This window comes from Mauremys reevesii, linkage group 1 (genome assembly GCF_016161935.1).
Source record: "Mauremys reevesii isolate NIE-2019 linkage group 1, ASM1616193v1, whole genome shotgun sequence".
NCBI lineage: Eukaryota > Metazoa > Chordata > Testudines > Geoemydidae > Mauremys > Mauremys reevesii.
The window spans coordinates 138,501,781-138,514,311 of NC_052623.1; the positions used below are offsets into that span (position 1 = coordinate 138,501,781).

Sequence of the window (12,531 nt, forward strand, 5' to 3'; positions counted from 1 at the left end):
AGTTTCCACCCAGACAGTCTGGGTTTCAGCTTGTGTGTTCAGGTGCCATTTGACAAGCCTGATGTCCGTTGTTTTGGATCTGTGGAAAAGGTTGCAATCCTAAGTGGAAGGAAGGAGGCAGTGCAGCAAAAGCAGCTGCCGCCTCCAGGGCCAGACTTCTTGTGCGACTCGTGGCTCTGTGCAGCCTGCAAGTGGTGGGCAAAGTGGCCTCAGCTATGCTGGTGCAGACCCTGCAAGTGATGGAGGGGAGGGGGCTTGGGAACAGGCAGAGCAGGAGCGGGGCTTCGGGGGAACAGGCGGGGCAAGGAGTGGGGCGTCAGGGGTCCAGTTACCAGCCATTAGAAAGGTGACAACCCTAGGCATGATTCTTCCTCGTAGAGTCAAATTTACACTTGTGAAAAGTGAATGCAAATAGGGTGTCAAATGCTACCACCAGTGAAAGAATAATTCTGACTTGGTGGTATTTTACTCCCACTTCGCACAGGTGCAAATGACTGCACAAGGTGTAAGGCAGGGGAGAATCAGGTCTACAAGGTTCCATGTGTGCTCTTCAACTCAAGAGGCTGAAGTGATAGAACATGGTATTATTTGAAAAATATTATGAAGGCATGTAATTAAGGACTGCAACGTAATATACAAGTGAAAGGGGTCAGAATTAGTGTTGCCCATGTAATCTCAACATTGGTATTTTTTCACATCTGAGCCCTTAACTGTGAAAGCTTCCACAATCTCGTTTTCGGAATGTCCCAGATTCTTTTACAAACAAAAAAGATGGAACAACAAGAATTATTGTAATAAAAGACTTCAAAACTCCACTGAATTGCCTGTGAGTGGAGTTAGTTGGCTAAACATGATGCAACAGCCTGTCCCATGAAAGCTGGGAGATCTGTAGGAGGGAACCTCTTTCCTGCTCACCTTGTAAGTCTGCAGATCAGAGCTCCTCTCCTCCAAAACTGAGATGCATCACTCCTGTGGTGCATCATGTGTGGGGCTCCCTCCTGCGAAACTCATGAGGAGTCAGATCAACCCCTCCCATAAAAACCTGAGAGAGAAATTAAGGGAGAGGAAATCTCCTCCCAGATTTCCCCACATTATTCCAGCTGGAGATGAGGGGGAAACAGAGAAAAAGGTAGGGTTGGCCCCCCTTGGAACGTGTCATGAAACCTGCCTTTAAACTCCACAGATCCACTGTAATTCCACTTTAATTGTCCGCTGGCAGCCTACGCTCTCACTCCCAGGCATTTCAGATCTATTTCTCCTGGGCCTACTTCTCCTGTACAGAAGATCCCCTTCACAGAGAGGGCTCCACAAAAAGATATACATCCCAAGAGTGTATTCCCTGGCAAGCTCTTCGGGAGCAGAGAAGTGTGAGGGGATGTACCTTCCACCCCAATCCCACATGGATCCCTGAGCTAGCAAAATAGCGGCTGATGTTGCCGGGGCAGCAGAATCTCCCATTCATATGGGAAGAGAGTAGGGTGGCCAGATGTTAAGGTGAAAATATTGGGACAGCCGCGGGGGAAGGGGGGGGCAGGTTTTTTTTTTTTTTTTTTAACACTCACCCGTCCGGGAGTTTGGCGGCAATTCGGCGGAGAGCCCTTCAGTTGCGGATGGTCTTCGGCGGTATTTCAGTGGCGGGTAATAAACCTTGCCGCCAAAGACAGAAGCATCCGCCGACGAAATACCACTGAAGACCATCTGCGACTGAAGGACTCTCTGCCAAATTGACGCCGAAGACCAGGAAACAAAATATTGGGACAAATGGCGTCCCGACCGTACTTTGGTCGGGACGCGGGACAAATTCCTCAAAATCGGGACAGTCCGGGACGTCTGGTCACGCTAGAAGAGAGAGCTCTCTACATGGATCTGGAAGGAAAGATGCCCTTCCCTCAAAAAGCACAGCAGCCCTCTTCACCCACTTTGCACCTTACCAGATAGGCCGTGAGCAGGCCAAGGGTTCCTGTGAGGCCCTCATCGGCACCCATATGCACTTTTCACAACATATCTAAGTTAAAGCTGCACCAGGGCAAGGTGCAGCCTTCCCTAGCAAACAGAGAAAGCAAGAGAAGGTTTACCACCCCTGGGCATTGAATAAAGTGTTATACAGCTGGGGCGGGATGTAAAAACAGATGATTTTTATCACAGAGTTTTTATGAGAAGATAAAAGTTTATTCTGTCAACCAAGAGAGATCCTAACAAAAACACTAATTCCTGATATTTCATAGTCGATCGCTAACATACATACCATGACAAAATTAAAGTACACCAAATGCAGGATTACATTTCACAACCCCAGCTTATTTTTTTCCCTGTGTAGAAGCTTGTTAGTTCAATTACATCGGTAATGAGTCTTGGAGTCTGGAAGCTTTTAATTTTAAGGAGTTCAATCTTACCACTTCATGTTATGCATGTTATATTCAGTTAGAATGAAAAATGAAGTACTTTTGAAGCTGTAACACCAAGTGATAAGAACAAGGACATTCAAAGTTAAATCTGAAATTTGTTCTGGTCTACCAGGATATAGCAAAGGGCAGAGAGATTAATGTGGTTTATTATATCCCACACATGCTACAACGGCTAGACCCGTGGTCCCCAACCTTTTTGGCTGGCGGGTGCCAGCCGAAGGACCACTGCGGCGGTGGAGCACCCGCCGAAATGCTGCCGAATTGCGGCGGCGACACCTCTCGATGACGCTGCTTGCCGTCGACAAGCGACGTCATCGAGAGGCGTCCCCGCCGAAATTCGGGAGCGACGCCTCTCGATGACGTCACTTGTCGACGGCAAGCAGCGTCAGCGAGAGGCGCCCCTGCCGAAATTCGGGGGCGACGCCTCTCGATGACATCACTTGTCGTTGACAAGCGTCATCATCGAGAGGCGTCCCCGCCGAAATGCCGCTGAAATTCGGCAGCATTTCGGCGGGTGCCCTCCCGGGGGCCAGGACGCGGGCGCATTAAGATGCCCCCATGGGCGCCATGGCGCCCGCGGGCACCGCGTTGGGGACCGCTGGGCTAGACCATATAGGCAAGTACAGGACATAGCTAGAGCAAATTAAACGGTTGGAACTTCAGCCTCAGCCTTCTCTACCCCAAAAACGGGTCACCCATGTTTATGACAGGTAAGTCACTAATATGTTTCTTTGGAACCACTTATAATGTAGCATGGAAATACTGCATATTACAGAGAGGCCATTTAATCATCATATTCTTTACACAACTCTTTCTACAGAAAAATGTCTGAAGTCAGTATTACTTTGATTGGGTGAAGATTTGTTTTGGTGCAAACTAAGTATACAATAGTGACACACAGCTGCTTTTCAGAAGGATTTTCACGATTACATATCCAGAGTACTCACTTTTCAACATTAAGGGCTCAATTCTGTCTCCTTTATTCATAGTGAGTATTGCTTACTCATTGAGTTCACAAATCAATGAAATTATTAGTTGAGTAAGACACTACTCAGTGTGAGTGAAGGGTGACAGAACTGGAACCTAATCCTCTCCGCTGGTTTAATTTTCCTTTTTTTTACGTATCAAATCTATTAGACATTTTTGCTACCATGCCAAACAATTGTATAATAAAAATGGCCAAAATTTCTTTTTTAATGTTTTCATATAAGTTTGCTTCTGGATTGAAATTCTGCCTGCCAAGTTTCAGAGTGGAATAAAAAATCCCTGCCTTATTATAAAGCTTTTAAAGAGCTTTCAAATGGCCGTGCTATAGTAATTTAGTATTTTGTACCTTGGCCAATTGACTGCAGGATCCCCAAATCAAGGATGAGGGTTCAGAATTCATAACACTTCAAGCTGTACTGTATTAAAATGGATCTCAAGGCTACTACATTAAAAATAATAAATAAGTGGATCATTTGTAGAGATTTTTGTGTTGCTGAACAGTCTTCCCAGCTCACTAAGCGCAAACAAATGCTATTTCATTTCCTGCAAGCATGGTCAAGGCAGACCAACATTAAATTAGTGAAAATATATATTTTAAAAAGAAGTAAAATTTCACTATCCCTACAGTACAAATCAATACTTTAGCATTTCCCTGTGGAGATGCTGTAGGTTCTGAAAACTCTGGTAGACAGATTAAGAAGAGGGGGAGTGTGCTTGGCAGGAGGGGAAAGGAGAACAAGTGATGACCCCTGATTCATTCACTGAGCTGTGTAGCCTGATTGGGCACCCACAGCTGCAGCGCTCGACTGCTAGTACGCTCACAGTTTCAGGGGGATAACAGGCCAGTACTTGGGCTGCTTTTTATCACAGTTCCTATCAAAGGTAAGTTGCATGGCAGTCTCCATGGCTTGGATTTTGGCAGCACCCACACCATAGAGTTTCTTCATTTCAGCCATACGTCTCTCCCCGGGTCTTTCTGCAGGGGGTTGTACCGAACGTCGTGTTGTTAGGTGCAGGTCATGATCAGCTTCGACATACATGTCCTGGTGCTCGGCTTCAAGCTGCTGCTGCTTTCCTAGGCAAAAAAGAACCGCAGGAGACTTAATATTTTATTAGGATACCACCCAGTCATGCTTTAGCTCTGCTGAAATCTCATCAGTTTGTTATTTTGTAAGTGAATACAGAGTCAAATGCACGCGGGGCCCATGGTTAGACCTGAAGCACACACTCACTCAAAGTGTGGCTTATTGTTATATTCACAAAGCAAATTTCACATTACATATCATGCTGCGTGATGTAAGAACACCACCGAATCGCATAACTAAAAATTAAAAAGAGAACAAAGTAGCCTGACTTGAATCTTGACGTTGTTGAGAATCTTGCATTTATAAAAAACAAAACTGAATCAGCTTTGTCTCATCTCTCCCTTACACATTCACTGTCCCGTCAAGGTGGAAGACCCAATGCTGGAGGTAATTACTTTGCAGCTGTGATGAGATGATACACAAAAGAGCGTAACTTTAGTTGAACCATAGCCAATTGTATCCAGTTACAGTTTCTACATGAAAAGAAGGAACAAGCCAGTATGTCATGCAAGTGCCAGCCATCAAGCGTATTGCGGGAAATACAGCTGTCAGTGCCATGTTTACACTCTTGCACCAAGTTCATTCCTTACTGGAGTTTTACAAAGCGCACACAGACAATATTCTCATTATTTTCTGTTTTAAAAACCCAGCAGCATATCAAAGTATTGAAGTGAAGTTACAGTAATTCAGACAGGTAAAACAGTTCTATTTGTCTTGGAAATAAATTAAAACTTATCTGGAAGTAATATCTGGATGATTCCCCATCCCCAGCTCAGCTCCATACAGTCAACTACAGGCTAATTGAAAAACCATCACTTCGGCGAGAAGATTAATTATGTTGTTAAAACAACAGGTCCAACATTGTGGGATGACTCCTAGAAGATATACTCTGCTAGGTGCTGAATATTTCCAACAACCATTGCAAACAACAACACACAGGGGTGCTGGAACAATTTGTATAGTGAGGGTGCCGAGAGCCATTGAACCAAACTGTAAACTCTGTATATAATGGAAACCACTTCATGTCAGAGGGTGCTGCAGCACCCCCAGCACCACTAGTTCCAACACCGAAGATGAGAGATGAGTACTCAACATCTTTCACAACAGGGGTCCTAGTTAATAACTTATTTTGGTTTACTCATTATGGGAAGAAAATACAAGAAATTTGTTTTTGTTTTGGTATTTAAAACAACAAAAGTGCTTACAGGTCAAAATGTATTAAACACACACAAGACTCAGTCTGTGGAGTTATGGAGAATGCATTTTTATCAACACTAACCCTGAGATTTATCTCTAGTGAAACACAGAACATCTGCAAACCTGAAACCAAAGCTAAGTATCTTGATATATCTCTCTTGGAACATCTGCAGTTTATTTTTATGCTGGAAAGTAGTGTGTAGAGCAGCCAACTGACAGTCTGTCAGCCTCACTAAACACATCATTCCTCATACACAGAAAATAGATATTTTAAACAGTATAATATGAAACTTCAACTCTGGCGTCTGTTTCTTTGCTGGAGAGACAGAAAGCTCTGCCTTGCCATTTAAAGGTTACTGTACTTGTCCATATTTCTGTGGCAGATGTAGAGGGGGAGTTTGTGGGACTATGAGCACACCCGTTCTATCTAGATGCTCCCTTTACTATTATTTTGTTTTAAAAGGCATGTCTCCAAAGGGAAGAACATTCTTCTGCCAATATCCCTGAGGAAACACACAGATGAGGGTCCATATGGAAACCTATAAGGCAGGGGTCAGCAACCTTCGGCACGCGGCCCATCAGGGTAATTCGCTGGCGGGCCGCGAGACATTTTGTTTATGTTGTGTCAAGTATCAGGAGGTAGCCGTGTTAGTCTGTAGCCACAAAAACAACAAGGAGTCCGGTGGCACCTTAAAGACTAACAGATTTATTTGGGCATTAGCTTTTGTGGGTAAAAAAACTCACTTCTTCAGAAAGCTTATGCCCAAATTAATGTTAGTTTTTAAGGTGCCGCCGGACTCCTTGTTGTTTTCGTTTACGTTGACTGTCCACAGGCTGTTGCCTGCAGCCCACGCTGCTTTCCACAACTTCCATTGGCCGGGAACGGCGAACTGCGGTCACTGGGAGCTGTGGGGGGCCATGCCTGTGGACAGTCAACAGAAACAAAATGTCTTGCAGCCACCAGCTGTTTATCCTGATGGGCTGCGTGCTGATGGTTGTTGACCCCTGCTATAAGGAATAATCTTAGATCCTAATCCCAAAATAAATCAATGCACTGCTACAGTATATGTTTTATTTTGTATTTATAAATGTACACTGCTACCTCGATATAACACAAATTCGGATAGAACGCGGTAAAGCTGTCCGGGGGGCGGCTGCGCACTCCGGTGCATCAAAGCAAGTTCAATATAACACGGTTTCACCTATATAAGATTTTTTGGCTCCCAAGGACAGCATTATATCGAGGTAGAGGTGTATGTCCCTTGATTTTTGAATGAAGGTTTACCAACCTATTTATCATCCCATAGCTCTGGTGAAGAGATTCCCCAAATCACTACATCATATAGTTTCAGATATTTAAAGCCCAGAGCCAATGCTGTTTAATACTCTGCAGAAGGAGGTCGGACTCAGAGGACATGCAAAGGGACACACAGCTTTTCACTTCTACGACACTTGTTCAACTTCAGCCCAAGACACTAGTGCTAAAAGGTATTACTAGCAGAGGTGTTTTGGGGCCTATGTGAAGTGTGTTTGCAGTCTGAAACCAGTTATTTGTGGTCACAAAAGCTACCATCATAATGGCCACTAACTACTACAGTTGTTGGAAATCTTGGGAAAAAGGCCAAGGAAGGAATGGGTATATAAACTGAAACATCTATAGCAGTAGTCTCTCCAGCAGAGTGGGGAAGTCTGACTTGCATTGCTCAGACTGCACTTGCTCTGTGGAAAAATGGCAGACTTTGTTCTCAGTAGGTATCAGTCTGGCTCTTTTCACAGGCACAAAGATAAAAAGAACCTGTGCAAGAAATGTGCAATTATCCTTGGATCAAAACGTTTGAAAATAAATACCGGTAACTAGTAATGTACTGAATTTAAGAAAATGTTATAAACTGCATGCTGTTATAATGTATATAGGGCAAAGCAAAGAATCCAGCGCTCATCTGAAGCAAACACCAAAGTTAATCTATACATAAAGTAGCACAGGGTTTCTCAAACAGGGGTTGCCGCTTGTGCAGAGAAAGCCCTTGGAGGGCCAGGCCGGTGTGTTTACCTGCCCCGTCTGCAGGTTCGGCCGATCACGGCTCCCACTGGCCGCGGATCGCTGCTCTGGGCCAATGGGAGCTGCTGGAAGAAGCGCAGGCCGAGGGATTTACTGGCCGCTGCTTCCAGCAGCTCCGATTGGCCCGGAGCAGTGATCCGTGGCCAGTGGGAGCCATGATCGGCTGAACCTGTGGACGGAGCAGGTAAACACACCGGCCCGGCCCGCCAGGGGCTTTCCCTACAAAAGTAGCGACCCCTGTTTGAGAAACCCTGAACTAGCAGGACTCAGTAGGAAAGTTATCCTCAACCTAGAGTACTAGAATCCCCCCGCACTCCCAAATCAGAGCCTCATGGCCAAAGGGACTGGAGCAAGGAATACCTTTGAAAAAACTATTTACACAATTCTGAGTGGACCCTCTTTCCACTCCCCATAGACTAAAATAAATATATCAAAGCTTCCTTTTAAAGCATACAATTACTGGCAAGATTTTACTTTCTAATACAATTGTGGAACAATATTTTGCAAATGTTATAAGCCAGGCAACCACCTGTGGTGTCATCTGGTTATGCTACAAAGAAGAAACACTGACGACATTTTTATAATTGCAGTTTCCTGGAATTCCCCCTCCCCTAAGTAACCCCTAAGGTTACTTTTGTCTTAAAACCCATTTCTAGAATCAATATATCACTACTGAATACATTTCTGCTGTGAGATGATCCTCATCTGGAAAACAAACAAACAAACCTGTCAGACCATTTTCCAGACATAGTGAAGAAGAGATTCCTTTCCAACTTCCAAATACATTTATTTAACTCACTTTCATCTGTACTGGGATACTACCAAGGTTTTCAGGCCTTCATTAATGTTCCACTAAAGCTTGATTTTGATTAGGAACACAGAGTGCAAAAATAATAATTAAAAAAACCCCTATAATGATGTCACCCTGGTAATCAGGCACCAAAGCAATCCCTTTTTGCCTACACTGCCTGCTATAAATAATCATCTTTAATTTGGTAATGCATTAGATGAGACAAAATCTGCACAAATAAAGACAACTGCAATTCTACTGACTGTCACTGGCAGGATCAGAATAAGCTGCTGTTAGTTCAATAAGGATTAAGCCCTTCCCCGCCCCCCCCCGCCAGGTCTGCAATTGGGGCTCCATGTGGACACAATAACCCGCCATGTGCTGGCCCTCCTCAAGACTTAAGCAATTTCCCCCAGAGGCCCTTAGTAGCCCAGATGACTCTATTTATCCTCATTTTAAAAGAACAAATACTTTCCGTAAGTTTGATCCATTTTGCCCTTCATTATTTTGTAATATCTTCTAAGAAGCTTAAAGAGTAATCATCACAGAAGTTTACACTTTTTCCTCTTTTTAAAAAAAGATACATTTTTATTTGGAGAAAGCTCTGTAAGGAGAGACTTGTATCTTCTGAGCCTATGCAAAATGACAACTCTTCTTATAAAGACTTCTCCATAACTCTTTGGGTGGAAACATTTTGCATTCTGCTCATCTGCCATGTTTCTGGGTTATGGCCCATTCAAACGATATTCTGGCAACAGATCACGGTCCTGCTCTTCAGAAGTGGCAAATGGCTCTTCCTTTACTGTCTTCCAGTTTCCATCTTAGATAGCAGATTATTCTTTACAAAAAACAGTGTTTTTCTTATGTGATGTCTGACTAGTATTCCTGTTCAGCGTATTTGTCTGTTTATTACAAAGATAAATAATAGTCTCATTTCTGAGCTTCCCGATCCAATTCTAAATATAACCTAGACATGAGCAGCACGTCACAAATCTATCTGAAGAATTTAGGCATTCACCTTTTCCACTAAGGTTTTTAGTTCCTAGCTCTGTTTCTGAAGGCTGTGCTAGAAGCAGTCCTCTGGTGTGCTAATCTTCTACCCATATGCTGCTCCTCAGTTTGAGAGGCTGATTCTTCCACAGGTTTTGCTAGGGAGCAAAACTACAGCAAAGTTCCATGTGATCTTTCCTGAGCTGGCAGAAATAGGTTATTTTATCATAAAAAGTATTAATCACTAAAACCAGCTAAACCTTCGGGTAAAATACATAAATACATTTGTATAAAAAACACAAAATAAACTTTAAAAACTGAGGGTTCTGTAACTGGGATCTCCAAGGTATTTAGCTTTAGAAATCCCAAGGAGCTTAAGAGTTGCGCACAAGGCTGAAGCCTCAAGCTCTGCTCCTGTAGCAATGCAGAGCTTTGCAGGAATGGCACATCAGTCAATGGGAGCCTAGGTGATGCAACCAATTTTTGGGTAAACCCAAATACAAACAAATTCGGATTATGGAAAAATACAGTCTTATTTACGGGATATGGTTTCTTTGACACAGGTGAGCACAAAACAACGAAAAGTCCTGCTGCACATATGTACTAAATGAGAAAATATGATGCAGCGTGAGAAAGCCAGTTCTAGCTGTGAATTACCTTCGGTAGGCTGAATCCATACTTAAAATTGCCATTAAATTCAAACTGGCTTTTGCTTGCAGAATGACAATATTAGGGCTACAACTGAAAACTTAATGAAACCCCTCCCCTCCCATTGAAACATGATCTCCGAGGGAGATTACATCACTCTTCAAACAGAAGGATCAGGACTTGTCTACACAGGGAAATTGACTGGCATAGCTATAGCAGAGTAACTATTCTGCTACAGCTCTCCTGGTATAACTCCCATGTGTGGACCCTATTCTGGAATAAAAATTACTTTATTCTGGAATAATTCCCCATGTAGGCAAGCGCTCAGTCACTGCCATGGCAGCCAACCACAAAATGGAACCAACAAAAAGATTATAAACCAAGGCACCTTCATGCAGAATAGTTCTAACTCACCTTCTACTAATACTAACCATTAGAATAAATATCCAACATTTTACCATGAGCTCGTCTTAAATCTATGAACAACACAACTCTTAAGAAAAAAACAGTTTCACTGGATTTCAACATAAGAAATAGGAGCAGATGTATTTCATTGTCAGTCTTGCTGTCATCTGAAATCTCACTGGAGAAACAAGTAGGAAAGAGTCCAAAGAGTGCACTCCTCAGAACAGACATGGTTATAAAAGGCAATCTGTTCCAGCAGACACAAAACAGATTTCCCAAATCAAATGTATTCAATTCAGCTCATTTCCTTTTGTTATAACAGACACTTTCTCAGCTTTTCTAGAGCTTTAGGAGAGGGAAACTGACAATTGTAGAAATAAGATGAAATCGCTACCAAGACACTGAGTGAATGTAAATTTAAAAATTTAAATATATAACAGTTAGAAACAAGGAACTGAAGTCAGAACTCTTGGGTTCCATTTCCAGATTTGCTGTAGAGTAGTTATAATGTTGGCAAGTTACTTATCTGCTCTGTGCCTCAGTCCATTGATCTATAAAATTAGTAGAATGTTTTCCTGCTTCACAGGGAATTTTGGAAGGATTAATGGTTACAAATTATTTTGAAATCTTTGGATTAAATGACTGGTAGAAGTGCAGAGTAACAGGAGATTAAAGAAATGAATTTCTCTTTTTACAAATGCCATTAGCAAGTAAGGACTCGGTTCTGATTTCACATACCTGCCCAAGGATCCAAGATCAGAAATGACTCAAGATTTATTGTTTAGATTGTTATCAATCAAATGTTCACACTAGCAACACTTTACATTTCTGCTGTCCAGGATCTGCAACTAAACTGCCAGTCAGCTGGTTTATGTTTCCCCCTATTACCTTCTAGAGTTAACCGTTCTTAAAGAATCTCATTACTTCCAACTATAATGTGAACTCAAACAAGCATTACTACATATAGAAATCAGCTTGGCTGGCAGTACTTTGAGTGAAAGTCTGTTCTAGCCATTACAGACAGCTCTAACAGAATCCATGATTATCTCTCCCTGCCACACATGGACCAGTCCACACTGCATACATACTGGACTAAAGCATCCAGAGTCACTGAGGCATAGCCCATTTTACAATGTTAAAGTGACCAGACCCAGGTCACATTATGCTGTACTATTCACCCAGTAAGACACACACGCTATTGGAAGGGAAAGCCAGAGTCTGTTCGCTTAAGTCACGTGACAGAATTACAAAGTCAATGGGCTATTGGCCATTACTTTGAAATTAGCACAGGATCAGGCTCTGGCAGCTGCTTCTAGTAAGGATCAAGTCTACAGCAATAAGATTAGATTCAGACCAGCTGATTGTGCACTCCTTCCCCTCCCCCAAAAACAATTCCAATCTGTCGCTGATGACAACAATGCTGACAACAGACAAAGACACCAGTGCTATGGTAAACAGAGAGATTACTTAAATCTATATATAAACTATACCTACATATATGCCCACATAACTTTACACACAATAGGTGAGAGAATGTACTTTATTATATTCTCCATTACAAAAACAACTTGTATCAGCCTTCTAAAGAAATTCAGAATGCTCAAATCCAAAGGTGTTTTATTTTTAAATCTGGTTTGCCATTGTCAAAGATTACCATCTATGTTCTGAGTAGAGTTGTGAACAGAGATTAAGTACGTGTGCTATGAAATAAATGTTTCATACCTCTACAGAACACCACAGACAACTGAATAGTACTGAAATGTGAATTGTGAGTATAATCCAAACAGTATTTTGCCTGCATTATTTTCTAAAAATTTAATTCTCACAATAGCATATTAAATTGTTGAGCTATATTTCCCAACTCCAGCTACAGACAGGGATGCTGAAGTGAAGCTAGTTTTATTGTATGTTATATGAATGCAAATAAAACAATAAACAATGGAAAAATGGTTACTCTTTGCTTCA

At 42.5% G+C, this 12,531-nt stretch overlaps 1 protein-coding gene across 5 annotated transcripts in view; it reads right to left on the minus strand.

Moving 5' to 3' along the window:
• Positions 1-2,147: 2,147 nt before the first annotated feature.
• GEMIN8 (gem nuclear organelle associated protein 8) overlaps positions 2,148-12,531 on the minus strand; it is a 35,879-nt gene continuing 25,495 nt past the window's right edge. For all 5 annotated transcript variants that reach the window (XM_039482181.1, XM_039481472.1, XM_039484496.1 and 2 more), the window contains exon 4: positions 2,148-4,467. In XM_039482181.1, coding sequence (XP_039338115.1) covers positions 4,211-4,467 — 257 coding nt within the window. In that variant the 3' untranslated portion in view covers positions 2,148-4,210. The remainder of the gene's footprint in view (positions 4,468-12,531) is intronic.